This window comes from Enhydra lutris, unplaced genomic scaffold (genome assembly GCF_002288905.1).
Source record: "Enhydra lutris kenyoni isolate GAN:26980312 unplaced genomic scaffold, ASM228890v2 scaffoldscaffold38, whole genome shotgun sequence".
Classification (NCBI taxonomy): Eukaryota; Metazoa; Chordata; class Mammalia; order Carnivora; family Mustelidae; genus Enhydra; species Enhydra lutris.
The window spans coordinates 7089235-7116692 of NW_019154122.1; the positions used below are offsets into that span (position 1 = coordinate 7089235).

Below are 27458 nucleotides of genomic sequence, written 5' to 3' on the forward strand. Positions count from 1 at the left end.
AGGACATCTTGGCATGAACCAGGGGAAGAGGAAGGGAAAGGCAGGGCAGGCAGGGGGAACAGCAGGACTAAAGGCCTAGAGACAGTGAGCCTGTGATGCGTTTGCGGAAGCGGAGACCTCATTACAGAAGTGTTTGCCCAAAGGCACGTGCACACACAGGCTCTGTTCTGTGCTTTACAAAGACTCACAAAATCCCCACAGTTGCCCCAAAGGTAGGTACAGCGATGGCTTGGTTTGAGGTCCCCCAGATATAGACTCAGGAAACAGTCCTGGTGTAGGTGGCTTCCTTGGGAGGTGACCCAGTAAACATGAGCCAGAGAAGGCAGCCAATAGTGGGTGTGTCATCACGCCAGTCCCCAGCCACTGTGTGCGGCTGGAGCTCCATCCCACCAGGGATCTCCGGGAGCTGGTGCGGAAGGTGTGCCCAGAGTGTCCAACTCAGAGCAAGGACGCATGACAACCATCCTACCCCTTCCTGTCCATCCTGGCTTGAGGGCTGCTTTTGGGGACACCAGCTCTCTGTACATCTGGCCTGTCCTGTGCCCAGACAGGGTGGGGGGCTGCCACGCCCAGGCAGAGGGTCACAGTGAGCAGATGCCAGCTCCCCAGAAGGGGGCATGGCTCTGACAGTGTCTGCTACCACAACAGCCCTGCATCACAGAGGAGGAAACTGAGGCCCAGAGCATGCCAGTGACCAGTGCCAGGTCACAAGCCAGCACACTTGCTTGTGGGGTCAAACTCAGAGCCTGTGATCCTGACCACAGAGCCACACTGCCCAACGGTGGTGTACTCCCGGCAGGAGGGCCGGGGAGTATGTGAATGATGAAGACAGATAAGAAAGAGGCCAAGAAGTGCAGAAGGCCAAGACTTCCTAGAAGAAGAGAGGAGCCTTGAGATGTTCCAGGCCCTAGGGAAGGTGCTGGGGAACCCCAAGGACCTCAATCAGTGAGGTCCAGACAAGGCTGCCCCAGAGGCCAAGGTTCTGAGGCTGTATCAGGTTCCCTTCCCTTCGGTTCAGCGGGCTCATTTTCCCAGCCCCGACTAGAATTTCCTGTTAGACATGGCTTCACGGGTGGGAAGGGAAGAGCGTATTTATTCATGCAAAAAGTCTTACAAAGGTTTAAACATTTGCATGCATTTGATTATGTATGTCACAGACTATCCGTATTGAAAAGGACCAAAAAAAAAAAAAAAAAAAATACTTGCAAGAGGGACCATCCTGGAGAATCTGGAAAATACAGCCTCTGTGCCCTGGAGAGATGCCGAGGACACGGTTATGGATGTGGGTTTTGGCGTTCCCGCCAGGACTGGGCACACATCAAGCTGGTGCTTATCAAGGGTTTGATGAGGGAATGTCTGGGTCTGAATATTACTCTCTCACAGATGCTGTGCCTCAGTTTCCTGACTTGCAGAGGGTCAGTCAAGTCCACAGAAAGGGGATTTTAGGTGCCATAATTCAGGGAAAGCCTTTAGCAGGAGCCTGGCTCAGAGCAGGTACTCAGCTCACAGTGGTGGTGGCGGCAGGAACACAATCATGGGGTGAGAAAGCAGACGCAGGGCTGGCGTCCTGAGAGGCCCCCACCCCACTGCAGAGGAGACCCCACTGTGGATGTCCTGGGCCCACATGGGTAGACCAGGGCAGCAAAGCCCCCAAAGAGACGTTCATTCAGTGAGGGAAGGGGACGGCTAGACAAATGCCCGAGCTGGGGAGGGTGATCCTGAGGGACGTCCTGCATTGCCTCTCAGGCAGTCTGGCTATACCTTGTACCGTTTTCCTTCCTTCTTCTGCCTCACTCCTTTCCTCCCTGCTGGTGCTTACTGGGGTCCCTCCTCAGTAAACTACCTGCACCCAAATCCTTGTCTCAGGCTCTGCGTTGATGGGAACACCCAAAGCAAATGCTACATACAGCTCCCAGCACCGAAGACCTGAGTCGTACATACCACCTTTATTCCCACTTACTTCCCAGGCCTTCCAGGGACTGAGTGAGATAAACAGCAGGACAAAGATGAGGAACAGAAGAAAGAGAGGCCACATGTCCCGCGGGGGATTATTAGATATCCGCGGTGAGATAAGGGTCTTAAAGCTCGATGATTCCATAGCCCGTGTGTGGGACTCAGGCACAGCCTCCAGCTCTGCTAATCCCCGCTGTGCCCATGCCTGTCGCTTAGGGCTCCCGTCTGTCACTTAGGGCCCCGTTCCCTTCAGCCTCGACCCTGGGACAGAAGAATGCTTCCCTGAAATGGATCCAAGCTCACCAACTTTGCTTCGAGACAAAGAGCATCCTCCATGCTGGGGACCCAGGGGACCTGGGGCAGGGGGCACAGGGATGGCCCGCAGATCCCATCCCCAGGTCGGCGTCGTTCAAGGCTGGGCCCTAACACTTTCCCTCTGCCCACCCCACTCTGAGCTCCTTCCCAACCCGAAAATCTGAGGACAAGAAGACCTCGGCATAAGGGGGCAGAGCCAGGAGCCAGGACTGCTGGAGATGGAATCCCAGCTCTGTCACTCACTATCTGTGTGGCTTTGAATCAGTCCCTTCCCCTCTCTATGCCTCCGGTCCCTCATTTATAAAATGCGGAATATAACAGAGTTTAACTCGTGGAGTTTTTAATGCAGGTTAAACACATGAATATTTATAAAGTGTTTAGAAGAAAGCCCAGCACACAGTAAGCACTACATAAATATTTGTTAAATAAACACCTATATTGCTTACCTCAAAGGGTTGTGGTGAGATCACCAGATGATAAGAATGAGAAAATCCCTGATACGTGGTAGAAATCCAGGCAAATGTATCACGGCTATGAATTCTTTCTCCATTTCCCCAGAGGGTATCCTGTTCATGGACTTTGTAGTATGGTACACAGAAAAGGGACTCTGAAGGTCCCCCCCACCCACCCGGGAGCCAGGTGGGCTATACGGAGCTGCCCCTCCCCCACAGTGGGACCTGGAGGGCGTGACTTGGCACTCTCTCCCAGGCTTCAGGTATAGATGGGTAATGACGGCACCCACCTCTCAGGGTAAGATAAGCACTGGGGGAAGGCAGGTAAGGGAGGCAGCTGGCCCAGGCTCCGCCCCCTGAGGAGCCCAGACAGTGTAAGCCTCCTTCCCCAGATCCCCCAAAGGAAGTCACTTGGCTTCCTTGGGGCTCAAGTCATCACCTGTGAAGGGAGTCTGACATGACCCTTCGTTGGCCGGTGGGAGGGTGGGGGGGCGGGGGCACGTGAGAGTTAGAGCCCAGGCCCCAGAGACAGCATATGCTCAGTGACAGCCCCATTTTCTTCCAGAAAAATCTGTTGATCAATCTAAATCGCAGAGAATCCCCTAATCTCCCAGGCATGGCCATGGAACTCTATGTAGGATTTCTCTGCCTCACCGTGATTGACTAAGGCCCTGTCGGAGTGCGTCTGTCTCGCTGAGCGGGCTGCTGGGGAGAGCACCAGCCCAGAGCTCAGTCTTGCTGAACACGGTCCTGGGGGAGGACTGAATTCGGGTGCCTGGAATTTTCAGGACCTGTGGGTCAGTCCTGCAGGTGTGGGTCAGGGCCCAATGAGGAGCATAGTCCAGCATCCGTATCCATCCTCCACGGCCAAGAGAAGCCCAGAGATATTTGTCAAAAGGCTCTGGTTCCCATGTGCCTGGCCTGCTTTGGCCTAATGTGTTTGCCTAAACGCTTATGTCCCCAATAAGAGGCCTGGGAGATGAACAGATAGCGCCTGTGGGTAATTAACCCTCCCCCTGGGAGATGAGCTGGCATCAAGTCCAGACCCACAGAAGAACCAGACCAGGAGCGAGGCGGGAGATGACAGGATTTCTCTCCCAGAAGCTTCTGAGGCCCTGTCTACAAAGGACCAGAACATCCCTCCCAAGTCAAAGGAGTTTGAGACGACCATCCCCCCCTTCCACCTTGCAGGTGGGAAAAGGAGGCCCAGAGAGGGTAAGACACACAGCAGGGCAACACAGCCAGAATGGAATCAAGTCTAAACTGTTAGCACAAAAGGCAACTCCCCAGATAAGGTATAGGGGAAACGCTATGGGTGGGAGTCAGGGGAGCCACAGAAGGAGAGAATTCTCATTCATTTGTTCACTCATTCGCCCACTCCTCCGTTCATTATTGAACTAGGAGCAAGTGGCGTGCAGGGTGGGGGGCGGGGGGTGCTGTCCAAGGTGCTAGAACACCACATTTTCTCCCACCAGGTTTGTAGGTCCTTGAAGGGATGGACCACACCTGTCCTGCTGAACTGCTACCTCCCCGACGCCCAGAATGTAATAAGAGCTTGATAAAGATCTCCCAGATACAGGATTTATCACACTTAATACTCACTTGCAAAGAATACGTTTCTTATTCTCATTTTACAGTTAGGAAGTGAAGCCCCGAGAAGTAAAGTGGCGGGTCCATGGGATCCTTATGGATTTCTTAACAAAACAAAACAAAATAGTGGCTGCACACCTACAATGTACCAGCGATGAGCAGGCAGATGAGACCCTCTGGGGGCTTCCAGTCCAGCAAAGGAGTGGGCTGTGGTCAGATAGCCAGTACACTGACCGAGTGTGATCACAGAGCCAGGCAGGGGTCATGGGAGGAGAATACTTCGTATTCTGAGCTGTGTGGATCCAAAGTCAGGTGGAAGAGGGGAGGCCTGAAGGTAAGAAGGTGGCATTTGTCTGACACAGAAACTGGGGGCTCAGAGAAGTGAGGCAACTTGCCAGGGCCACACAGTGGGTGTGCGGTGAAGCTGGGGTTTGAGCCCAGACACTCTACAACCCCACTCTCTTTCCACCATACCAGAGGATTGGGAAAGGCCTGAGACAGGGGTTGGAACAGAGAGGGTGTGCTGGTTAGCAGAAGTCAGGTGTGGCTGGACAGTGGGGCTCCCCGAGATCTGGCCGACACAGGGCAGGAGCCTGGCTTCACCCCCTGCCTCAGTGAATGAACGTCTTGAAGCCAAATCCAGCTCTTGCCTCCCCCTCCTCCTCCCCCTCCTCCTCCTTTATGGAGACACTAATTTTAGCCAACCACAAAGTCGGCCTGAGCTTTTAAAAACGGACTGATTTATGTTTTTCCTTAATTGCTCCAAAAAAGCGCTTTGCATCTAGTGGGAGAGAGAATGAATATAACTCTATTTAGGTTAAAAATTTAAAGCCAAATTCTCAGTGGCCTGGCAGGAAGAGAGGGAGGCACTTTGCCCCGTCTCAGTGGACTCCCCACCGCCCTTCCTTGGCCCGTTCAGAGCCTCTCTGTCTGCTTCATAGGCCCAGACTCCGCCAGGGACGAGAATGGGGAGGAGAATGCCAGGGGTCTCCCCGGCCACTCAGGAGAAGGCAGGATGCATTTTAATGACGCTCTGGGGAAATCTGCAAAATCTGCTTTCTTGTAGCCCCAAGAGGCAGCCAGGGCCCAGAATCCACGGATGGGGGAAAATTCTGTAGTCATTTCCCAATTTCGGGAGTTAGCACACACCCAGGTCTTCTTGGCCATCCCTCTGCCTACCCGCGGAGGCTTCCGAGGCTCGGTCTACATACAAATACTGGCCTTTCCAGAGGATTTCTAAGAATTCCATTCAACTGAAAACCATGTGCCACCTACCATGCTAAGAAATGGGAATATCACCATGGACAAGGCAGGAAATGTCCACAGGAGTAACCAAAAACATTTGGGTTCCCTAGTCACAGGTCACACCAGTGTGGTGTGGTTCACTAATTATTATTTCATCCATCCATGTATCCACCCACCCCCCCATCCATCCATCCACCCATCCATCAACCCATCCATCCAACCATCCATCAATCCAAGTATTTAATAAAGGCATATTCTGTGCTCACAGAATTCCATGTTGCAGAAATTAGTAAGGCAAACTGGAACTCCACTCTTACTGACTTCACGGAGTGAGTGAGGCAGATAAGTAAACGGGACATTTACTGAGGCAGAGACAGCAGCTGGCTACCCAAAATCCATACACACACACACACACACGCACACACACACACACATACACACACACACACACACACACACACACACACACACTCTCACTAGCTGGGTAACCCTGGGCAAGCAACTAACCCTCTCTGAGCCCTTCTGTTCACGTAACTGTAAAATGGGGCTAATAATGCTTGTACCCAGGGACGCCGATTACGTCACATAGTAGGCAACTGAGCATTTAAGGAGAGAAAAATACAGTCTGAGAATGTTCTAGCTAGCAAGGCCTTCCAAGATCTCATGGGGAAACCGAGGCCCAGAGAGAGTAACTGTTATTTGCCCTGGGTGGAACAGAAAGGCAGGTGCTAGGAGTTATCCTGACTGCTCTGGTTTTTTCCCACCTTGTCCTCTGCATCCCAGGCTCCCTCCCACAGGCACTTTCTGTCCCAGTGTGCAGAGAGGAATTGACCCTGGGAGAGAAGAAAGAAATTGTCCCGAATCTAAGCCCCTCATCCCACTTAGAGGCTGGACCTCATGGTCTTTCCCCTTCTTTTGCTGGGGGTGGTTTGGTGCTCCAGTGGAAAGGACTCAGGCTCTGGCCACCCAGATATAGGGTTAAATCCCAGCCCCGCCATGCCCGAGCAGACGTCTTCACCTGCACCTGTTTCCCTCGGTGCACAGGGCCAGAGCGCCTACCCTGGTGTCTGTCATCAGGAGGCCCAAAGGCCATGCATTCCATGCCTGCTGTGGGGGCTTCTCCCCAGAGAGCACCCCTGATCACCATCCCACCCTGTCCTTCCCCACTCTGGGGGCCTCAGAGCCTTGCCCACCGTGTGGATGTGGCTGGGCTGAGCGCCAGAGTCAGAGTCCCATCCACGCCCAGCAGTTGAACTGATGCCCAACCCGGAGCCCTCCATTCACGGGGTGGGGGTCCCGTAAGGGTGCAGGGCTGTGGCCAAGACCCTTGGGAAGAAGGCAGGCCACCCCCTCTGCTGACTCAGAGCTGCCTTCCCACCTTCCGCGCCCTGACTTTTCCCAACAGGGGTCAGAGTTCTCCATCCTGGTGCTTGCCACCCACCCCACAGAAGGTCCAAGCCCACACCTGCCCCCCCACTGTCACTTCACTCCCTACTTCCAATCCAGCCTCACAAGTGAGGAATTCTCCCGCCTTGCTAATAAGATTAAAACATATCTCCCTCTTACAGTATCGATTCATAGCCCTGATTTACTGTTGCTTTTCGGCTGCTACAAAACGGATGCTCGGGCCGCCACCTTAATCTCTATCCATCTCCTCACTACCAGGGAGTAACTGCTAATTAATACCTTTTTGCCTCCTGACACCTGCCAGCTTTGACGGCCATCAATACTCCAGGATCCCTGCCCTCCTAGCCCACTCGAGTCCCCTGGCTTGGGCTCCAGTCCCAGCCCAGAGGCGCCCAGGGTCCCCAGGGGACTAGGAGGAGGGGAGTAGGCTTCCAACTCGTCAGCATCCGCTAGACTCACAGGTGCACACAGCCATCGAGCATAAGAGGAAAGCTAACTCAGGAGGGACAGACCCAGACAGACCCTCCTCGAACCAGCTGTGAGAGTTTCCTGGGCTCTCAGGCTCCTTACCCGCAAAAGGAGCAAGCCACAGATCCACCCGCTACGTGGGCAAGAGCTCAATGAGAACAGGTCAGGAAGGTGCCTAACACAGTCCCCTGCCTCCTGGTTCACTGGGTCTCAGCCCCAGGCAGAAGGGGGTGCGGCCATGGCCGAGCCGTCTTCACAGCACTGGCACCCAGGAATGCAGGTGGCGGATGCCAGGCACCAGGGAGCAGGGCCCAGAGAAGATGCCGTCAGGAGGAGTCAAACACATACTTGTAGGACCTGCTTCTCTTCTTCCTTTTCAGCTCCAAAGGCACCTCCTCCAAGAAGCCGTCCTTGACCACCCAGTCTAGAGAAGTATCCCACCACCCTGTCGCCTTCTTCTCAGTATGGTGTCATATTTGTCCGGGTAGGTGATTTGACTGTTCATTTCTGCATTGCCCACCAGAATGTCAGCCCCATGAGCCCAAGGCTCTGATTGTTTTATGCTGTACCATGTCCTTAGGTATACAGTATGCAATCGGTAAGTCCTTAATGAATGAATAACACCTTCTGCATTAGTATTAGCTAATAATAATAAGATGATCACTTCCCACTTTCCTTGAATGAAAAGCTGATTAAGGGGCACCTGGGTGGCTCAGTGGGTTAAAGCCTCTGTTTTCGGCTCGGGTCATGATCCCAGGGTCCTGGGATCGAGCCCCGCATCGGGCTCTCTGCTCAGCAGGGAGCCTGCTTCCCCGTCTCTCTCTCTGCCTGCCTCTCGGCCTACTTGTGATCTCTCTCTCTCTGTCAAATAAACAAGTAAAATCTTAAAAAAAAAAAGAAAGAAAGAAAGAAAAAGAAAAGCTGATTAAATACCTTCTCACCGGTAGTGGGGGAGCCCATTCAAAACCACTGCCACCGTGTATGAAATGCCTATTAGGTGTCAGATCTCCCCAACAACGTAGATATCGTCCTTCCCACTTTACAGAAGAGAAACGGAGGCTCGGAGCAGTCACATGCCTTGCCCCAGGTGACACATCTAGCGGGGGACTCGGCTGCCATTCCGATCCAGGCGGGCCATGCCTTAACATGCCAGCTGCCCCCGATATGGCAGAGCACCTCGCACCAGGAGGCACACGGGTGCTGCTTCTCTGCCGGAAATACCTGCACGCAAGGGTTTTCCTGCCGGCACCCAGATCAAAACTGGCAGCCTGCTGAGAGCAAGCCATTTCCAGTGGTCACCGGTGAATAGGACATGACCAGCCTGGGGAGGGACGTCGGCCTGATCTTAGATTCACACAAGGCACATGGGGAGGGTCAGGAATGTAGGCCCAGGTGCATCAAATGTGCTGCGTGACTTTGGACTTGCCCCTCCCCCTCTCTGCACCTGTCCCCTCCAGGGGTAGCAGCAGGACCAGATGGGGTTAGGGATGTGTGAACACACAGGATTATGGCTCTAAATCCCCCAATCTGTCCTCACCTGCAGGAGTCCCCTTTATCTCCTGGACACCTGACAGCCGGGCTGGGACCCTGCTCTGTGCAGGAAGGGTTGGGGGATGGGGCAGCAGCTGTCTGCCTCCTCTTGACAGCAAGGGGGGGTGGGGGAGGGAGAGGAAGCCCCAGGACCTGGCCTGGCAGATGTACCAGCGGAAGCCAGCACGGGCACTTTTAATAAAACATAATGAAGCGTGGGATCATAAAGTATTTCATCTCATTCCCGGCCCCAACGAGGGTGGGGCAGACCAGTTGGGTTGACAAAGGAGAACGGTTCATAGGGGTCCATTCTGAGGCTGGACTGGGGGAGGGGCAGGGACCCGCTGGGGACAGTAAACCCAGGCCTCCTGTCCAGGGTAGAGTGGACTTGCCCCAGGCCTCCTTTCCAAGCTTAGACAGGCACAAGTCATGAGGCTTTTCTCCCAGGGACGGCCTCCTCCTGCTGGTGACCTGGGGTCAGTCACTTGCACATTTGGCCTCAGTTTCCCCACATATAGAGTGAAAGGAGGGTTGTACCTAAACAGGAAAGCTCCAGAACCTCCTCCAGCCCTGATGGTCCCCTCCATCATCCAAAAACACTCATTTTCACATTCCTCCATTCAAAGGAAGGCATGAGCAGAAAGAGAACCCAGTCTGTAAAGCTGGCAAAGCAGGGCTCGCTGGCTTGATCTGGGGACAAGGGCCCCTTTGACTCTCACATGGACCCACATTCTGGCCTCCCAAAGTGGTGCTGGGGGTACCTCTGTGGGATGCTGGGGTTCCAAGGAACCCAGTTTGAAAACCACAACTCTGTCAACTCCCACCTAACACCCCCACCCCCCCAAGGCCCAGCTCCTCTCCCAGAACCTGAGTGTGGGTCCCTGCAGATCGTGGGCCTCCCCTAGTCACTGCCACACATCCACTGGCACTCCGTGCCAGCATTTCCCACAGTCAGTGAATAGGGCCCTTGGGTGTTTGCAGCCCCTAGGTATCTGGTCACTGGGCCCGGCCTGACCCCCATGCACCTCTGCACGTGGTCACCACCGCGTCCAGGCCTCGCCCTTCAGCACCGTGGTTATCACTCCCCCCGCCTGTCCGTGAAAATTCCTACTCATGCATGTGTCAACCGTGCACTGTGGAAGCGAAGCGCCAGGAGGGCGGGGTTGGGCTCTGCCTTTCTCTAGCCTCCCCTCCACCCCCAGTGCCTCACACCCTGCCCGGAACAGGGTAAGGACCCAAGCTGTCAGATGGATAAGAAGGCAGGAATGAATTCTTCCCCCCCCCCCCCCCGTACCGAACCAGTACAGCTCTGCCAGGCCTAACACGCTCGCTCCCACTTCACGGTGTCACTGGTATGAATTCCAAGGCTATCAGCTCCTGGAGGGCAACCGTATACTCTCTCCAGATCCCACAGCATCTGTGTGGGCTTTCATCAGCTCCAGAAACACGTGCTAAAGCCTGCTCAGCCCCGGGACCCGTGCCGGGTGCAGGGGGCATGAACACAAGTCACAAAGGGCACCCGTGCCCCCGAGTGCTGAGAACATAGCAGGTGCCCAGAAAGTATTTGTGAAATGAATGGATCAAGTGATGTCCAAGGTGAGATCTGAATAATGAACGGGCCTCAGTCCAAAGGAGGTGGATTTCAGCAGAGGGGGTGGGGAAAGCATGTGCAAAGGCCCCAGGGCAGCTAAGACCACTGTGCTTCCAGGGCTGAGGAGGATGGCCGGAGGATGGAGCTCTCTGTCCAGCTTTATGCCTCCCCAGCGGCTCCCTGCAGGTGGCATCCATCCTCCTGTTCTCTGAACGCTGCGCAATAGGCTCTCTGTGAGGCTATGCTTTCTGGGAGACAGGAGAGGGGGAGGCCAGCTGCAGACCCCCCCACTGTCACACACACACACACACACACACACACACACACACACACACACCCCTCCCTAGTCACCTCCAGGCCCACCGAACACTCGTGTGCTCAGACCCACACACTGCACTAAATAAAACCATCACATATGCCTCTTCTGTCTCCTTTCCGAGGGAAATAACATTGCTTAAATAAAGCCCTTAAAATTCTAAAGAGCTGGGATGTGTGCTCACTGCGGGAAGCTTTTAGCAGCATGCTGGAAAGAAATAATAATAATAACAAGGCCAGAAACAACAGAGCAGAGCTGGACTGCCACCCCGTGACTGCCGACGCTGGGAGGCACTGGGCCTGTGGCGTTTCACGGCAGTGCAGCCGTGGAGCCCAGGCCCAGCTCCGGCTGGAGCTAGAGTCCCTAAGCCCCTGAGAGTTGTGTAGGATCAAGATGGGAGGTCTGGAGAGTCCTGGGATCACAAAAGAAAGGGATCTCTGCCAGAGAGCATAGAAAGCAGTTAAAATGTGAGACATTCTGGATTCAAAACAGCACAGCCACTTCACAGCTGTGTGACCCTGAGCGAGTGGCTTAGCCTCTCTGTGTTTCGGTTTCTTCTAGGGTAAAATGGGGACCCCAGTAGTGCACGCCTCCCAGGGGGTTATTAGGAAGCTGGTGCAGGGAGTAGTTAACACGAGCAGGAGCTCCCACAGCACCTGTGCACACAGAGCCAGTGTTCATCACGTGGTTCCTGCTCTCACCACTTTGCAGGTGACGTCCAGAAGGCCCAGGTAGAGACCCTGGACCTACATCTCTGTCGATTTCAAGCCCAGGAGTCTTTCCCTGCATTCACATAGCTGAGAGACGCCGCTTTGTAACCAGGTGCTGTCCCAGGGGGCTGAGCCCAGGTTCACAGCAGGGGGTATCTTTTGAAGAGACCAACCTGGAGGAAAATGTCTCCCTGCTTCCAGCCCTGAAGTCCTGCCCGCACAGCCTTTTCCCCCGTCTCTATGTGGCAAATGGCTCTGAGAGGTCTCTTCAGTGGGAAAAGAGGAATTCTTCCTTCCCAGGGTGGAGCCAGCAGGTTCCCTGGGGCCTCTGTGTGTGCCAGCGGGCCTGTGGGTCCAGACCTGGAAAACCTACCCAGCTGCAAGACCAGCTCACCTCCAGCCAATGCACTTGATCTGTCTGTCCCCTGTGTCACCTCCAGCCTCACTTCTTTCCTGCAACACGTACCCTCCAACATTGTCTCCCAGACACTCCCAGGTAATCCAAGCCCTTTCCAGCCTATGAGTCTTTGTCCCCACTATTACATCCTCCTAAAAATCTCTCCATCCCCTCCTTAGCCTGGCAAACTCCTATGCATCCTTCAAGACCCAGTCATGTGTTACCTCTTCGAGTGACACGTAACTTTCCCCCAAACCTCAGGCAGATTCGTTATTTCCCTATCTGCATTCCTCCAAGGACTTGGTAGCTATTCAAATTTTAGAATTTCCAATATCAAACCCCAGTTTACCTGCCTGCCTGCCTAGCTGCCCCGGGAGACTGCGAGCTCCTTGAAGGCAAGAACTGGGTCTTATTTATCCCTGCTGTGTCAGCCTTAGCACAGGGCCCCACCCAGAGCAATGACCGAGGGATGGAACTGAGCTGAGGCCATACGTGTGCACCAAGGAAATGAGTAGCCATTGGAGGGATCCACGGGAGGGAATTTCCAAAGGTGGAAATTCCAGGGTATTCAAACATGTCTTAAAGGAGACATTTTGGACGCAGATGAGATTCCCCTTTCCAATGCTATTACCTATCACAGAATCTTAGAACTGGAATTGTCCAGACTGACTCCTTTGTATTAGGGACCTACGACTTGGAGGAGGGGGGCAGTAAAACAGCAAGTTAATGGAGGAGTTGAAATAGGGACCTGGGGCTGGTAAGTCTGAGGCTGGTGCCCTGTCTACCACACTGGTGTTTTCCATCGTGGCTCTTGATGATGGTAGGGGGGTAGGAGGAAGCTTTTTTAAAAACTCAAATAGTTACATGTTATCTTACTACGAATTAAGAAAAAATATACTCAGTATAACACATCTATACATGATGTCTTAACGCAAGACAAGTCAACAAAGAGGAAATTAATTTAGCTTTGATTTTAAGAAAATGATGATGTGAATAATAGTAGGGATGGGACACAGCTATGTAGGACAAATGCCATGAAGGGGTAGTGGAAATCTGGCAAGCTCCACAGGGAGCAGCTCAGAACAGGCCAACCAGAAGGCACCAGCACCCGGGGAGATAAGACTCATGGGTGACAAAAGCTACCTTGGAGATCCTGGATCCTACCCCAAGAAGCCAGAAGTGGCACCTTGGGGCTAAGCTGGAGACCCCACAGCCAGCACTGAGAGAAACCCAGTCTGTAGGACCCAGCCCCTAGTTAGCTGGGCAACAAATCCTCATCAGGTAGATGGGAAGGAGACAGAACAAAAGAATGTCATTTCAGCCAACTTGGGAACTGAGACCTGATGGGGCCATTGGTGAAGTTCTTCCCAATGGATGTTCATCCCTGGGGAACCATAGGTTCCCCCTTGGGAGGGTGGCGTTGCCACTGAGCCAGCAGGCGGGGCTTAGACCCACCTGCGCCGGGGCAGGGCACGTCACAGGGCTGGCGGAGGATGGAGGTGTCACCAGATGGCAGGTTGGCGAGGGGCAGGGCACTCTGTCTTGCCCGGAGCACATTAGAGAATGAGCTAGGGAAGAAATTGCCGCTGGTATTTGTCACAGCAATTTCAGCAAAGCACCGAATGTGTAAAGCGTCTCATGAATTTCAACTGGCAGAATTAGCGCCCATCAAAGTCATTTTGAACAGTCAAGGTAGATGGAAAAAAGGCCAAAGGAAAATCGAGGGGCCTAAGGAAAGTCACCTCTGTCAACGGAGGAACTGTGAGCTGAGGGGACTGTTGGGGGAAGTTTTCCCAAGAAAGTTATCATCTTGGAAGCCGGCTACTCCTTGACCTCCAGCGAAGCGCCCCCCCCCCCCCCCACCCGTCTCCCACCCCCGCCCCAAGAAGACGCCACTAAAATTGGCTGTGGCATCCTCAGCTTTTGGGTGAAGGATAAAGAGCTGGTGGTCCAAAGGGGTAACTTACTCGCCCGTCCCTCCCCCTCCTCCCCTACCTGTGAGGGTGGAAGCAGCCTCCAGGGAGAGAGGCTAGCAGTGGGAGAGCACCTGCCTTTCCACTTGGAAGGAGGCTAGCTTGCAGCCCGTTCATGACAGATGTGGACCAGCCGGCCCGTGGTAGGAGCCAGTGGGCATGGCAGGAAAGATGACCTAAATGGATCTAAGGAGAAAGAAACTCTCCGTGGGAAATCGGGTGGAAAATAGACTGGAGGATGACGAATCCCTGTGCCTTGGGGTGGGGTAATCAATCAGCGAGATGCACCAGGGGACAGGGAGGTGGAGGGACCACCAAGCCGTCTAGAGCGCAGATGACACATTGCAAAGGTCAACACGAGCGGTGAGGGGGGAATGCAGGCGGGTGCTTTCTGCAAACTGCCACATGAACCCAGAGTTACCGGCTGCTTCAAGTTCATGTGCCCCTGAAAAGCCAGTTCCACCTTTCCAAGGACCCAAGCTCATAGGCTACTTTTCAGTTCAGAAAAATCTAGCATCAGCTGAGGACTGGGCACAAGGGCAGGCATTGTGTTACTGCTGTTGCCGTGCATATAAATAGCAACCCACGTGGTCCCTTCCCTCCTCACAGCAACTCTGCTGGGCAGGTATCACCATCCCCATTTTATAGATGGGGAAACTGAGGCTTAGCGAGATGGTGCTAGATCGCTGCTGTTTGCACTCCACTTCACTCTCCTCGCCCTCTGTACCTGGGAGACCCCCCTCTATGGGCTTCCCCCTGGGTTTGGTCAATGGTCAGCTCCAGCAAAACGTTCAAAGACAAGAGGGTAATGTCGGGTTTTTCTCCCTCCCACTCCCCGTCAGGTGCCTGAGGCTCTCTCTGCAAGACCCTCTCTGGTCTATGGGTGGGAGCAGGCGCACACTGCTCAGAGCCCAGGGTGATGCCATCTGCTGCTGCCCGCCCTAAACCCCTTGCAAACTGACCCCTTAAGAAGCACCCCCCCTCCCAGACTCCCCAGTTGAGCTTGGTGGCTCCTGCTGGCACCTGAACGCTACGGAGGCAGAGCCATCAAGCTCACACACAGGGGCACTGAAACTTGAACCCTACTCTATCTGCCTCCAAAGCCTGCGTAGTTCCATCTGAACTGGGGTTTCTCCGAGGCAGGCGCTCACACCCGCCACCTTCCCAGATTGGCCATATCCCTGTGCCACCTGCTCTGCGGCGTACTTAACATTTTTCTTTAACTCGGCTCATTTTTTACTTAAATAAGCCATTTTAAAAAGAGAGAGAGAATTTAAATCACTGCCCCAAATGGCAAACCAGCCTCCCTTGCCTTAAACAGAGGGTAACTACAAGAATTACAATGAAAACAAAACACGGTTTACTACAACTCTCACTCCCTTGGGCTCGCTCGTTGCCCCACACCCGTTTTTGTTGGAAACGCAGATCAGCACGGGACAGAAGGCATTAAAGACATGATGTCATCAGCCTGAGGCTTTCTCCTTGGCACCAGTGGAAGGACAGGGTGAGGGAGAAACACGGAAGGACCCTCCCTCCCTGATTCCTTGTCACCTATGACCAGTCCTTGGTCCCACCCAAAGAGGAACATTGCCCACCCTGGACCCGCCCTGTCCAGAACTTTCTATAACGATGCAAACGTCCTGTTTACATCTGTGCTGTCCGAAAAGGGAGGTCCGTGTGGCTCTTGAGCACTTGGCATGTGACGGGGCGGGGGGGGCGGCGGGGGGACACACCACAGAACTGAATTTTGGTCAATTCTGTTAAATAAAAGCTGAGACACTTGGTGTCGTTGTGTCTACACCAAGGGCCATGGCCACATGGACTGTAAGCCCCAGGAGGGCCAGGACTGGCCTGTTCATTCTGTTCTGGACTTCTAGAAGAGCCCAGTGCATCACCCCCAGGAAGCATTTAATTCACACCAGCTGCTCCAGCGAGGGAGTCAGTGAATGACTGAATGAAGGAATGAATGAACCAACAGACGAACTCCACGGCTTCCTGCACCAAGAACCTGCTCTCTCTGCAACTCAGACTGTCCCGGGAACCGAGAACTCTTCCCCATTGGGCAACTGGGCTTCAGGAATTCGCCTTCCCCAGCCTCCCCTCCTCAAAGCTGGGCCCCAGCCCACGCCTCTGCTGCCCCAGCGAACAAAGAATTCTTTGTGATGTGGTGGCTTTGGGGGCTCCCTGCCTCCCACCTCCCTCCCGCTGCCCCTGCCTGTGATGTCAGGGGCTGGGTGACGATGCGCCGCTTAAAATTCTGTGAGTTTGCAGAGCCAGGTCCCTGGCCTGAGGTTATCTGTGCAGGTCCCACCGCCCTCCTGACAACAAGCCGTGCACCCGGACAGCGAGCTCCAGCTCTCGAGAAGGATGCCATCCACCCTTGGGTCCCGCCGGTCAGACTTCACCCTGCCAGCGTCCCCGAGCCCCCGCGCAGCCCCTCCCCGCCAGCCCAGCACGATGCCAGGGCAGCCCGTGATGGACGCCTTCCTCTGGGAGCAGCGTGAGGGAGAAGGGAGGAAGAGACGGCGCTGGGGACATAATGGAGGCGCCAACGACTGGTGACAAACAACCCCATCGGAGGGGCAGGAGTGCCTCTGCAGAAAGAGAAACAAAAGGGCAAAGTGGACAGCTTGGCAAAGGAACAAAAAAACCCAAAGCCTCAGCTGCTTCTCTCCCTGGCGACTCCCAAGCTGCTCCCGTGATTTATGAGTCTTGGGAGTCGCTACCTCCGGAGGGCCACCAAGATCCCCACCCAAGGTTGGGGGACCCCTGAGGCCTCCCCCACGGAAGACTCTGAGGGTGGTGGGGCCACCTGACCGAGCTCTGAGGTGGCCCGCAGAACGCGGACTATCCCCATATCACACTCAGTGTGCTCAATGACAGAGAGGCATTTCTCCCTGGCCTCAGTTTTCCCGACTTAAAATGGGAGGAAGGAGATAATGCCAGTAATTTCTCGGCTCCCTTTTTGCTCTGTAATTCCAAGCCTGTGTAATTCCAGTGAGGATTCACTGAGGGCTCCAAGCAGGGACACCTACAACGTACGCCCTTGGCCGGGCACCGAGGCTCACCAACACTTCCTCACCTTTGCACTTGGTGACATGGCGGGGAGGCAGACATCACCCTAAGAGCAGCAGCCATTTCTCACACGCTTCCTGTGTGCTGGGCACTGAGCTTGTGGTCTCCTCATGGTAAGTCACTTACCACACCCAGCTGTCCCCACCCCACCAGGCCACCACAATGAGCTGGGGTTCAGTGGGAGAGGTCGAGGCTGAGATTAGTGAAGGGTTCCCTGAGTTCACATGCTGGATGAATGGTGGAGAGAGGGTCTGAGCCTAGGTCAGACGCCGGCGCCCATGCTCCCTGGAGAGCTAGAAGCTTCTCCCCGGGAAAAGCTATTCCCATGACTCTCGGGTCAAGCCCAAGGTATATGCTCCGGCTGTGGCAGCCGCATGCCAGGCCGTGTGATCTTGGCGGGGCCCGGTTTTCCTCCCTGCCAGGTCTGGACACTCTGGGTAAGATGAACGGCCCCCACTGACAGCACTTCTTCCTTCAGGCCATTGTCTCTTTGGGCACTCCAGAACAGCCATTTGTAACCCAACAGAGGTTCCAAACAGTTTCCAGCTTCAGGTGGCCCAGAAAAACCAATTCATCTTCCTAGAATGCTGCTCTGGGAATGTCACTCTTCTCTCTTCAACTGCTCCCTGCAGTCCCCGGGCTTGAATCCAGACCCCCGGCCCCCAGCACACGGGCCTCCACCAATAATGCCAGCCTCATCTCCAGCCTCTCAACAGGCACCCAATACTCAAGTGAGGTCAGCCAGCTCACTGCCTCTCAACCCCTTACGCACCTAGACAGCCCTCTGACTCCTTCCTCCGGGCCGTTGTACAAACTGTCCCCTTGCCCGGGACACCCTCCTTGGCCATCAGGATGCTCTCAATCCCTCAGAACCTTGCTGGGCCACTCCTTTAGCCCCCGAAAAATCACCCATGCTATCCCTGTGTTGGCTGTTTATTACACACGATCGTTTCTTGTTCTCAAATGAGTCCGGACTGTGTGGGGTTGCCAACAACCTGAAAATTCCTTGAGGAAGGTCTCTGCCAGCCCAGCAGGAGGCTAGGGCAGCTGCTCCATTCATGGAAGTGACCGGAATCCCGGACTTGGTTCCTGAGTCCACCTCCGGGGGAGGGAGAAGAAAGTGTGAGTCTACCTGGCCTATGAGACAGGTGGAAGGAAGGAAGGAAGGTCAGAAGGGTCAGGAGGAAGGGAGGGGCCAGGGGCTGAGGGCAGGTTACCTGTTAAGGGCTCTCAGGTAGAATCTCACGTGTCTCATGACACCCTCTACTTTCAAAAGATGAGGAACTGTGACTCAGAAAGGGAGCAACTGGTTCCAGTATATTCTGCTAAGAAGTGGCCATGTTGGGACTTGAACCCGGTTCAGATGGAAACCCGAGTCCCTTAACTCCAGCTGGCGGCCCAGAGAGACAGCGATTGAGGAAGGATGAGCATGCCCAGGGCTGTGCCACCAAAGGCTAACAACCAGCTGCGGATTGAGGGGAGCTCTGCTCTGGAGTGTCTGCCGATTTCCATGGTGTAAATACTCCCGCTATGGTCGATTTCAGGCCACCAACGGGATCCATTCAGAGTCTGGAAAGCAATGTGCCAGTCAATGCCTAGGAGTGAGTCCAGCCCCCTCCCTCACCCCCCACGACAAGTGGTGGGACCTTGGGCAAATCACAGTCTCTCCAAGCCTTGTTCCTCATCTGTCAGATGGGAAGCATAGGACCTCCCAAAGTTTCTGGGATGATTTAATAGGACAGCACTCGTGAACAAGGTTGGCACAGGCCTGGACACACAGAAGCTGCTCTAAGCATGTTTCCTTCCTTCCTTCCTTCCTTGGTTCCTCCCATGCTTTCTTCCCCAAACCCCCACTCACCCCCAGGCAAGGACAGCCCCCCTCCACAAGGAGAAGCCAGAGGGAACAGGAAGCCCTTTGGACTCCTACCATATTCCCCTGCTGACTCATCCCCCAGATGCCAGCCCTGATGCCAGCGTAAGTGATGGTGAACTGTCACAAGGGCACATTCTCACACCATAAAGTGCTTTCCAGAGGTGACTGGTCAGGGTTGGGAAACAGGCCCAGGTCTGGTGTGTGAAACTCAGGCTCAGTGGGGGAGGGGGGGAATCATCCACTCATTCATCAAACATATCCTAAGGATCCGCCCAGAGCCAGGCCTCGTGCCAAGGCTGGGGTGCAGGGAGAGCTCCTGCCAAGGTTGGGGTGCCCTCGAGAGCTCTCAGTTCAGCAGGGACACCAGCCCTAAGGCATCTCCAGCCCCAGATGAGGGTTCTTCTAACACAGTATTGCCCAAAGTGCTACTGTCAACACTTTTAGTGTTGAGTCAGTGGGGGGAAGGGGAGGAGTTATGGAGGGCGGGGAAGTAGGGGACAGAAACTGGAAGGAGGTTTATGTGGTCAGGGGCTGTGCTGGCTAAGGGCAGAGGTCTCCTCTCTGAGCCAAGAAATGGTGAAAACTGGAGCAGGGACAGACAAGGTGAAGTTTAAGGGCAGAAACCTCTGAGCAGGCCAAGATTGTGGAGCAGAGAGACAGTGGGCTCTGGTCTCCCCACTGTGTGGCTCGGACACACCAGACTCCTCGCTGAGGGACTGGGGATGTGATACTCTTCTGGATAGCAGTGGAGGAGAGAGAGCCTCACGTCAGCAAAGTGCCTACGCATCCAGCCCATAGAGCATACTTTCTGGTCGGTTTACTGGCCTGAAAGCTCCTGGGAGCTGGCCTGTCCCATTCCAGACCCCTGTGGGCTCCGTGATGCAGCACAATTGGTGGCGGAGGGAAGGAAGGCTGGGCACACAGCCACCAAACCCAAATCCCACTCAAGCCACTTCCCACCCCCATCTCTTCACCTCCCCGTGCCTCAGTTTCCCTGCCCAATGGGCAGGAGAGTGGCTGCCTCCGTGTGTTCTGGGAGGGCTCGGTGACATGCCAGGTACGGAAGCATCTGGTCAGCTCTCGGGACTACCAGCAGGTAGGCACGATGTCTGGAACCAGCATCTCCGGCCTTCGGATGATCTGAGAGAACAAGCCTGTAGTTCCAGGAGCAGAACTTTGCCAAAGGGAAGTTCACCTGTGAATCTAGCCCAAATTTCACGTGCTGTTAATCTTTCCATGTGTGTTTCTGTAGGAAGTTTCTTCTAAACCAGGACACCCATGTCTGAAGGCCAAAGATGGTTTATGCACCCAAACAAACAAGCTTCACTGAGAACCCACTATGCTTTTTATGGGGAAGACTCACTAGCGCGGAGACCGGCCAGGGCCCCCTGCCTTCATGGGGCGTCCCAGGGCAGGGGACAGGAGGTTCATGGCAAGACTGACTCCATCCCTGCATCCCACTGAGAGAAACAACTTGCATCTCTACTCGGTTGTTGGCAAGGGGCAGTGCCAATGCCGTGGACCTCCCAGGGAAGTCAGGGGGCTGGTGGGGGGATCAATCACCCCCCAGCTAGTAGACCAGGAGCTATCCCAGGCTCTGAGGCTCATGATGCCTTGGGAAGGGATCAATGGGGTCCTTGTTTTGCAAGCAGCAGAAACCAACTCTGGACAGCTCAAGGCCCTCAAAAGTAACAGGTGGAACATGGAAGTTTCTAGAACACGAGGATAAGCGGAAGCCCCAGGCACTGGAAAGACCCATGCAGTTCGGGGCACAGCAACTCTGGCACAACCACGGTTAAAACTGTTATTGGCACAGCTCGCAGGACTGAGCCAAGTGCTTTGCATGTAAGGACTCGTTCCATCCTGTGAACACCCTGGAGGGTAGGTCCCGTCATTATTAGCCTCAGGGCACCAGAGAAGTACAGTTCCTTGGGGACTCCTCACTGGCAAGGGGTCCTTTACGGGGGTTCTCAGTCTTCCTCTGCTCTGGGTTCATATCCCAGGGCGAGTGCCTGATGGGCTCCTTTTGGGGTGGCTCACCAAGATGGCAGGCAGTAAGGAGGCCTGTGTGTGCATGATTTCCAGCGCAAATCTAGTATGTGACCAGTAGATGCAGGAATGGCTGGTCGATCAGATTCCTTGCCTGGGGACTGCAGTGTCCTTTCCTGCCCCTTGGGGCTGCTGCTCTGTGTACCTCCAGCTCCAGCCACATTGGATTTATTTGCTCCATCCACAAAATCCTAACCAGGAGGTCTTGGTGACCATGGACGCCCCCTCTGCTATTGGACCCCACTGAGAGCGTAAAGGTGGGTTCCGGGACCTCATTCCCCTGCTCCTTCCCGGGACCTTCATCCTGAAGGCAGACAGCTCTTAGGAAGTGCTGCTGTGTGTTTCTCCACTGCTGACATTTGTGTTTTTAAAACAGAAGGCTTCGCATCCTCTAGCAAGTGGAGGGAGACTGTTGTATTCCTCCTTCCAGTGATGAAAAACTAGTTTCTCCTCTCCTCTGGGAGCAGCAGTGTCTCTGGATCGCTTCAGACCTGGGTTTGAAACTCCCATCTGTTGCACTTAAAAAGAGATCCCAAGCCTCATTCATTATTTAAGGAAGAAAAGAAAAGAAGCCAAAGAGAGAGAGAGAGGGAGGGAGAAAGAGAAAGATCCCGGACCTCCCGTCTTCATCTGCAAAAATGGCTAATGGCACTGCCTCACATATTACAAGAGCTTTTAATGCATAAAGAACATTTAGGAGGTGTGCAATAAATGGTAGCTATCCATACTATGATTCTTGTTTCTCCCAGTTCTCAACCAGACTCTGGGGAGGCCAGTCTTGAGTTGCACTGGTCCCACCATGCACAACCTCACCCTCCAGCTCTTCGCTCACGCCGCTTTCCCTCCTGGCACATTATCCTCCTTACCCTGAGCTTTTCAATGTCCTCTCTTTACTTCAAGGTCTAGCTCAAGTCGCCCCTCCCCCGTGAAGCATCCCCTGGATCCCTCAAGGAATCACTCTTCCCCAGAAACTTCCTGCAGGGGATGTCAATCATTTGGCATCTAGCAAGTGTCAACACATTTCCCCCTGGACAGCCATTCATCTTCTGGGGAACATGCCCAACGTCTCTCACCGCTGGGAGGAGGATCGGAGGAGGATCGAGGTCTCTTTCTTTTCGGATGTGCCCCGCCCACAAGGGATGCCCATTCATTGTCTTGACAACGAGGAAGGCTTAACAGAGACAACCCCTTCTCCCATCTGTGCAGAAGCACGCACAGGATAATTCTATCTTCGTGAGGTTTTGTAAGGAGTAAAACACCCAGACAGGGACCTACACACTAAACGGTCCACGTGGCCAGAGCCGAGGAAGTGCCTGAGCGCCATCCCCACTGGGAGACACCGGGGCACAGAGGGCGAGACTCAGCCCTGCATCCGCATCTCTGCCCACCACTTACTGACCCAGTGGCCTTGGACAAGTCACTTGACCTCTGCAAGACTCAGTTCCCTCATCAGCAAAACAGGGCTAGTTTTACCTTTCTGTGTGGTTGTTAGGATTAAACGAGAAAAGAATGACGAAGCAGTGAGAGTTCAGTAAGGGTCGGAGATGCAGCCCCTTCCTCCGGCTCAGTGAAGAATCAATTTTCCACTAAGTGGTAAACACCATAAAGGAAGGGACACCCCCACCGTGTTCAAGGTCATGTTCCCAGTGCTTAGCACTGTGCTTGGTCTGGAGGTGTTGCAGAGGTGGGTAGGGTGATAAGCCAGGTTAGACACCTACATGGAGCCCAGGAAATCCCGTGAACAGAACTAACCAGTCTCTTATTTGTTTGGCTCTTTATTTGGCTTCTGCCTTCCAATTTGGGACCACTATAATCCAGAAACCTGAGGAAGCCACTTCCACGGCCCCAATTGTGCGTGAGACAGATGTTATGGAGAGCTGAGGGTAGCCAGGCCAATCTAAGGCATCACTGGTAGCCTGCCTGCCCCTGCCCAAGGGATTCTCCAAGCTGGGGTTTAAGGACGGAACCCTGGAAGCAAAGAGAGCGCTTGGGGCTGGGTCAGGCAGGGAGCTGGAAGGAGCCACTACTTCTGTCATTAACCAATCGTGAAACTCTGAGCCTCAGTTTCCTAGTCTGTGAAAAAAGGAGCTTAAGCCCATCTTGCAGCTGCCTGAGGCCTGGGAAGCGGCCAGCACGTGCATGGCACACTGCCGCTGAGCCACACAATTGGGGCTATTGAAACACCAGACTCCCTGCCAGATATTAGGAAAGAAGCAACCTCAGACTGTTTCAGGAGACTTGTGCGTAAGGATCGCTCCCAGTGGAGTCTCATCACCCGCAGGAACCCAGGCAGCTCTCCTCTTGTGCCTGCCATCTTGCCCAAGGCATTAGGATTGGGTGGGGGGGTGATCATCAGTTCCTACTCCAAAAGGGTCCTCCAGCTAAAAAATAGGAGTTTTCGGACCCACCGAATAAGTGATCGCGGAGGTCGCTTCCAGCTTGAACACTCTCTGCACTTAAAAAGCGAAAACTAGTTCAACCTCTCAGGAAAAACTTTGAGTTTGCGGGAGGGGTGGGAAAGGGGCGGGACTTATGGATGGGGTGTGGCCAGTCGGGGGGCGGGGCGGCTGGGGGAGCAGGGGCGGAGCAGTCGGCTCTGGGCTCGGCCCAGCGCAGCGCGGCGCTGGGAGGCGGGGGCTGACAAGGAACCCAGAGGAGTCCGAGCCCCCGCCCCGCGCCCTGGGCGTGGGGTGGGTGTGGGGAGGAAGGATAAATAACTTAAAAGTCGGCACCGCAGCTCGGGCGGGCACAGGCCCCGCAGTCTCAGTGCTGCGGCAGCCTCAGCCAGCCCTCCCACCCACCCACCTGCTGACACGCGGTTGCGGAGACAGAACTGGCAGGGCCACTGGCTGGGGACCTTGGGTCGCCCCAACCGAGCTTGCTCACCCACTACTCTTCGCCGAGAATTTCCGGGGGCCCAAGGAGGCAGAGCCAAGAATCACTCTCTCCCCTACCTCCACCCTCCCCCCCCTCCACCTTGCCAGTGCCCTCTCTTCCGGGCCACTGCCCAGGCTCAACTGCCGGATTTCCTTCCCGGAAGTGCCGAGGCAGGGGAATCTGGGGCCCGAAGACTTGAAAACGCCTCGGGGGCTCCTGGGTGATCTGGGAGAAGAGAGAAATTGGGGTTTCTCTACTGCAGAGTCAGATATTGGGGAGGGTGAGTTAGGGGCAGAAATTATGGCCCAGCCAATCCTGTGCGTGGCGGAGTCCTTTCTCCCAGTGCACAGACCCACCTCTCCAAAGTTGAGCCCCTTTGTCTGCGACCCTTAGGGGCACAACAGGCGAGGGGACGCGAGCCATGCCCCTACTCAGTAGTGACCACCACCGACCCGCCCCCCACACCCTCCGCCAAATGGAAGGCATGTTTCGGAATGCCTGCCCTGGATTCTACCCTCTCCTCCCTCCCAGGCAGCCCCCCTGGCAGGTGGCCCGGCTGAGCCAACGGCCAGGTGCACAGTTCTTGGTCATATCCTGGAAGGGCGCCCTCCTCTGGCAAGCCGGCCTCTTGCATCTCCTGCTGACCCTTTCCGTACCCCCGCCCCCTCGTGCGCACAGACTTGGAAGCCGGGGAAAGAGGGACCCCACCCTCAAGTACTCTCTCTTCCTCTGCGGAGAAGAGGGCCCCCCGGTGGCGCAGAACCCCTGCCTGCGCCCCAGTCTCGTAAAGTTTCCCCTCCGTGATCCGGGTCGGCGCTCTTTCTTCACTCTGAGCCTAGAAGCTCGAGGCTACGCCGGCTCTCCCTGCCCCAAAACTCCCAACCTCCGCGCCAGAGCCCCTGCCCCCAGCAGCCTGCAGGGGCGGGCAAAGGGGGTGGAGGCGCTGGGATGCCGGGTCAGCTCTCCGCAGCCCTGCAGCCCAAAGAACGCCGCTTGAGGGTTCTGGGGAGAGCTCTCAGGGTGGGGTCCTGACCGAGCCGGTTTCCCAACGCAGCCTTAACCATCAGTCGCCACCCCCTGTTCTGTACATTCTGGGAGAGAAAGGGTGCTCCCCTCCAGCCCCCAAACCCTAATCCTTTCTCCCTGCAATGTCCAGGTGAGGGCTCCAGTGCCTTTCAACAAAGCCCGGTGGCCGGCGCTGGAACCGGGACCCCCTCTCCCATATAACCTTTCCCTCTAGAGGCATCCGATGGAGGGAGCCCTCACCCCAAAGTTGGGGGGAGATTCTGATCCACTTTGGGAAGTCTCTTGCTCCAAGGGTAGGGGGACAAAGTACCGGCCTGACATTTCTTCTGGGTTACACAACCCCTCCCCCGCCCTCTGCCAGCGAGACCACCGTTTAGACTCAAATTCTGCAGCTTCTCCCATCTGCAGACCCAGGACTCTCCAAGGACCTGGGAGCTGAGTTATTTCAGGGGGACACCCCTTCCTGCCAGGCACTCTCAGAGCCTGGTGAGGCACCTCCAGAGAGGGCAAGGCAAATGCCAAGACAGAGTTGACCCCCTGCCTTCATCACTCAGTTGGGCTAGGGGCTGAGATCCTCCTGGCCACAGTGGCTACTTTTTGGCACCCCGCACCGCCATCACCATGGAGCCAGGTTGTGACTGGGCTCCATGAGGGGCCGATTCTAGGCACCCAGGTTTGGCAGTAGGCTCAGCGGGGAACCGGAGACAAGGACCCTCTGGTCTCCACGCCCTCGACTCTTTGCTGGTCCCGCCTTCGTCCTGCTGGGCTGCTAGCCCAGGTGTCCGCTCACGCCGGAAAGGTGCCTGGGTCGCCAGGATAAGCTCCAGCACCATTTAAGACCCACCAGACGGCGGCGCCGGGCACGAGGCACCGAGGCAGCCGCAAGCCCTGGACGCCAGAGCTGCGGAGCCAGCGATCGCTCGCTCTGGGGACCCTGCTCTGCTTCCACCTCCTCCCAGCTGGTTCAGTCTAGCTGAGACCAAGTCCATGCGGGACAGACACACGGCTGCTCACACCTTCTCTGCCCCTGGACCCATCCATACCTCCCTCTACACTAAAACCACACGCTCCATCGCAGGCACACACACTCCCGGCCCACGAAGCAACGCAACCCCCACGCGCCTGCACCTCCACACACCCCAGATCCACGCACACTCCTGCCCAAGTGTCACATCCCCCCTCCTATGCACGCACAATCACCCCCCCCCACAAAGCAGTAGTCATCCTCTGCCACACACCCCTAAAGAGACCCGCACACTTGGGACCGGCGAGAAACGCCACACCTCGCATACTCACCACCCTTCAACACGTTCACACATACAATGACACAAGCTCTCACACTTCACACCTCCCCTAGAAGCTGGCACCCGCTCACACCCCCAAACACTCTGGCTCACTCTTTCTCACACGCACACCTTCTCCGTGGAACTGACACAGACACTCAAGCACTCCATCCGCACACTCACATCTCTAAATGCACTCCCGCACACAGCTCCTTCCAGGACACCCTCACCCACAGACGCAACAAAGGCACACGCTCGTACACACACACACACGCACACCCTGGCACAGACCCACGAGCGCTCTCGCCGGAGGAGAGCTCCTCTCTCTGTCGCCGAGCCGAGCGACAGCGCGGACCCCCACGCCAGGACCAGTGCTCGCACCCCGAGCCTCTCCCGGGCGCCCGGGGCCCGCGCCCTTCCCCGGCGGCCCGCCCCCGCGCGCGTCCCCCACCGAGGCTCCCGCCGGGCGCCCGCGCACTCACCGCGCGCCAGGTCCAGGATCGCGGCGAGCAGCAGGCAGGCGCAGCCGCGGAGGCTCGGGGCGGCTCGCATGGTGCCCGGGAGCTGGCGGCGGTGGCGGGGCGGAGGCGGTGGCGGAGGCGGCAGATCCCCTCGCCATGGACTCAGGCGCGCTCCTGCCTCCGGCCGGCGGCCGAGACGATGGCGGGCAGCGCCGGGCGCCGCGGGGGCGCCCCCATGCCGCCGCTGCCGGGCCGCCGGGGCGCCGGGCTCGACTCGGCTCGGGCTCCGCGGGGCGCCACGACCCTGCGCTCCGGCCGTGCTCCGGGCGCGCCGCGGCTCCCGGCTCCCCGGCTGCGCGCGGCGCCCACCGCGGCCCGGAGTCGGTTCGGCTGCGGCGCCGGAGTTTGGAGCCGAACCGCGCTCTCTGCGCCTCGCGCTCGCCTCTCCCGGCGGTGCGAGCGCCCCCCTCCCCGCGCCCTCCCTCCGCCCCTCCCCCTCTCCCCGCCCCCCGCCCTCCGCCCTCCCGCCTTTCCCTCGCCGCGCTCTCCGCTGTATTATACAGACTTTTCTTTAATCCTTTCTGGGCTGTTCGGCTCTCGTCCGCTAAGCCGATTTATTGCAGGGAGAAGGAGAGCTCCCCCCTCCCGCCCCCTCCCCTTCCTCCCTGTCTCCCACCCCCTCTCCTTCCCCCGGGTTCCCCTCCGCACAACTCTCCCAGTCCTTAGCTCTGCCACCCACCCCCAGCTGGCCAAGCACCCCTGGCCCCCAGAAGCCAGCTGCGTCTGATGCCCCTCCACCTAATCCCTTCCCTGGGGTTATAGCCCCCACCCCGTGCCTGACGGAGGGAGGCAGCCTCCCTTGAGAGC

General features: G+C 56.0%; 1 protein-coding gene across 1 annotated transcript in view; it reads right to left on the minus strand.

Moving 5' to 3' along the window:
* LOC111154784 (immunoglobin superfamily member 21) overlaps nucleotides 1–26682 on the minus strand; it is a 231315-nt gene extending 204633 nt beyond the window's left edge. The window contains exon 1 of the mRNA XM_022514694.1: nucleotides 26613–26682. Coding sequence (XP_022370402.1) covers nucleotides 26613–26682 — 70 coding nt within the window. The remainder of the gene's footprint in view (nucleotides 1–26612) is intronic.
* Between the last annotated feature and the right edge of the window lie 776 nt (nucleotides 26683–27458).